This window comes from Colias croceus, chromosome 25 (genome assembly GCF_905220415.1).
Source record: "Colias croceus chromosome 25, ilColCroc2.1".
Lineage (NCBI taxonomy): Eukaryota > Metazoa > Arthropoda > Insecta > Lepidoptera > Pieridae > Colias > Colias croceus.
Genome location: NC_059561.1, coordinates 7,814,154 through 7,816,721, shown reverse-complemented (window position 1 = coordinate 7,816,721; position 2,568 = coordinate 7,814,154). Strand labels below are relative to the sequence as shown.

Here is a 2,568-nt window from a genome sequence, read left to right as displayed (position 1 = left end):
TAATAAGTATAATTAATTAGTATGTTTTAAATAAGAATTTCCGTTTTTGGTGATCATTAGATCATACGAGGAAACTTAAATATGATACATAAAATACACGAGGAGTTGTATTCTTAATCTCATTTATGTAGTTGTTAATATATTAGTTAGTTACATGTTTACTCTTTATTCCAAAACACAAGCAAAAAAAATAACATTTAATGAGAATTTACCAAAACTTTGTGTTATTGTTCAATCATAAATTCATTAATCTAATAAGAATCTAATTGTTTCCTAGTTATCTGGTATCAAATGCATTTTTTTTTTGTAATTCTACGATAACTTTTTAATGTAAATTAAAGTAAATGTTAGAATAATTGTTATCAAGTAAAACATTTAAGTAATAACATGAAATTGTTTGGTTTTATCGGTCAAACACGCGAGGGCGGGGAGCGCCTGAAATGGCTCAGGGCGGGCGGGATCGCGGCGCGCCCGTTAAGGTTTTGCTAACTTTTACATTATTATAGACCTCTATATAACTTCTCCTATGTGTTTTGTATAGTTTAATGTCTGAAAATGTTGTTAATTAAGTTAAAATGTTAGTAAAATGCGGCGCGAGGTTGGGCGAGTGCGGGCTGCGCGCGCGCCTTGTATGGAGCGCGGCGTGGCGGACGCGTACGCTATATAAACCCAACGCGCCGCTCTCCGCCGCACTCGCAGTCTCGCTGCCGTAGAGTCAACTTCCAGCGCGTCCCACAACACAAACACAAAACTCAAAATGTGCGACGACGATGTTGCTGCGCTCGTAGTCGACAATGGCTCCGGCATGTGCAAGGCCGGTTTCGCCGGCGACGACGCGCCCCGCGCCGTGTTCCCGTCCATCGTAGGTCGCCCCCGTCACCAGGGTGTGATGGTCGGTATGGGCCAGAAAGACTCGTACGTGGGTGACGAGGCCCAGAGCAAGAGAGGTATCCTCACCTTGAAGTACCCCATCGAGCACGGTATCATCACCAACTGGGATGACATGGAGAAGATCTGGCACCACACCTTCTACAACGAGCTGCGCGTCGCCCCCGAGGAGCACCCAGTCCTCCTGACTGAGGCCCCCCTCAACCCTAAGGCCAACAGGGAAAAGATGACCCAGATCATGTTTGAAACCTTCAACTCCCCGGCCATGTACGTCGCCATCCAGGCCGTGCTCTCCCTGTACGCCTCTGGTCGTACCACCGGTATCGTCCTGGACTCCGGTGACGGTGTCTCCCACACCGTGCCCATCTACGAAGGTTACGCTCTGCCCCACGCCATCCTCCGTCTGGACTTGGCCGGTCGCGACTTGACCGACTACCTCATGAAGATCCTCACCGAGAGGGGCTACTCTTTCACCACCACCGCTGAGAGGGAAATCGTCCGTGACATCAAGGAGAAGCTCTGCTATGTCGCCCTCGACTTCGAGCAGGAGATGGCCACCGCTGCCGCCTCCACCTCCCTCGAGAAGTCGTACGAGCTTCCCGACGGTCAGGTCATCACCATCGGTAACGAGAGGTTCCGTTGCCCAGAGGCTCTCTTCCAGCCTTCCTTCTTGGGAATGGAATCCTGCGGTATCCACGAGACCGTGTACAACTCCATCATGAAGTGCGACGTCGACATCCGTAAGGACCTGTACGCCAACACCGTCATGTCCGGTGGTACCACCATGTACCCCGGTATCGCCGACAGGATGCAGAAGGAGATCACCGCCCTCGCGCCCTCAACCATCAAGATCAAGATCATCGCTCCCCCCGAAAGGAAGTACTCCGTATGGATCGGAGGATCCATCCTCGCTTCCCTGTCCACCTTCCAGCAGATGTGGATCTCCAAGGAGGAGTACGACGAGTCCGGCCCCGGCATCGTCCACCGCAAGTGCTTCTAAGTGTCTCGCTGCGCCTGCGCCCGCGCAAGCCGCGTGAGCGCCTGCTGTGTGTTGTGGTGCTCTGGAATGGGTTTCGGAACGCAAGCATTTTGTACGTTGTACGTAGTGATACCTGACAGAACTGAACATCTAATATAACGCCATCTAATGTGTAATGTAATTTATTGTAAAATTTATATAAATTTAATTTTCTTTTTTATTTTTATTATACACGGGATCGTTATGGATCTCACGCCAAAATGTAATTAATAAATAAACGGTTAATTTATTTATTGTAATTACATCATTTCTTTTTATACAACTGTTGACTTTGGTTTTTAATTAGAACCACCTCGACCTAGTCTCCCGTCTCATATATCAGCAATGCATTCTATGAAATGAAACAATGACATCAGTCACACAATAATAAGCTCTATCGATTGCTAAAACAATATTTTGAGCAGTAGCAATAAACAACACACACCTGGTGAAAACTAGGTCAGTTTCATCACACAATACACATAACACCTAATCGTAAAACTTTTCATTTCATATAAACATTCCCATCCTTTTAGACGAATATAGAACCGTAGGCAACCCCACACGATACAAAATCGGGCAGAGCGTGCACTACCATAAATAGTCAAGAAAACTCCCGCGTCCGGAGCGTCTAAATATAAAGAAATAGCGCGGTGCTTGTT

At 46.9% G+C, this 2,568-nt stretch overlaps 1 protein-coding gene across 1 annotated transcript; it reads left to right on the top strand.

Moving 5' to 3' along the window:
* The first annotated feature begins 684 nt into the window (after positions 1-684).
* LOC123703067 (actin, muscle) lies at positions 685-2,196 on the top strand. Its single transcript, XM_045650945.1, has one exon. It carries the CDS (start codon positions 758-760, stop codon positions 1,886-1,888), a length of 1,131 nt encoding a protein of 376 aa, XP_045506901.1. The 5' UTR covers positions 685-757; the 3' UTR covers positions 1,889-2,196.
* Positions 2,197-2,568: the final 372 nt, after the last annotated feature.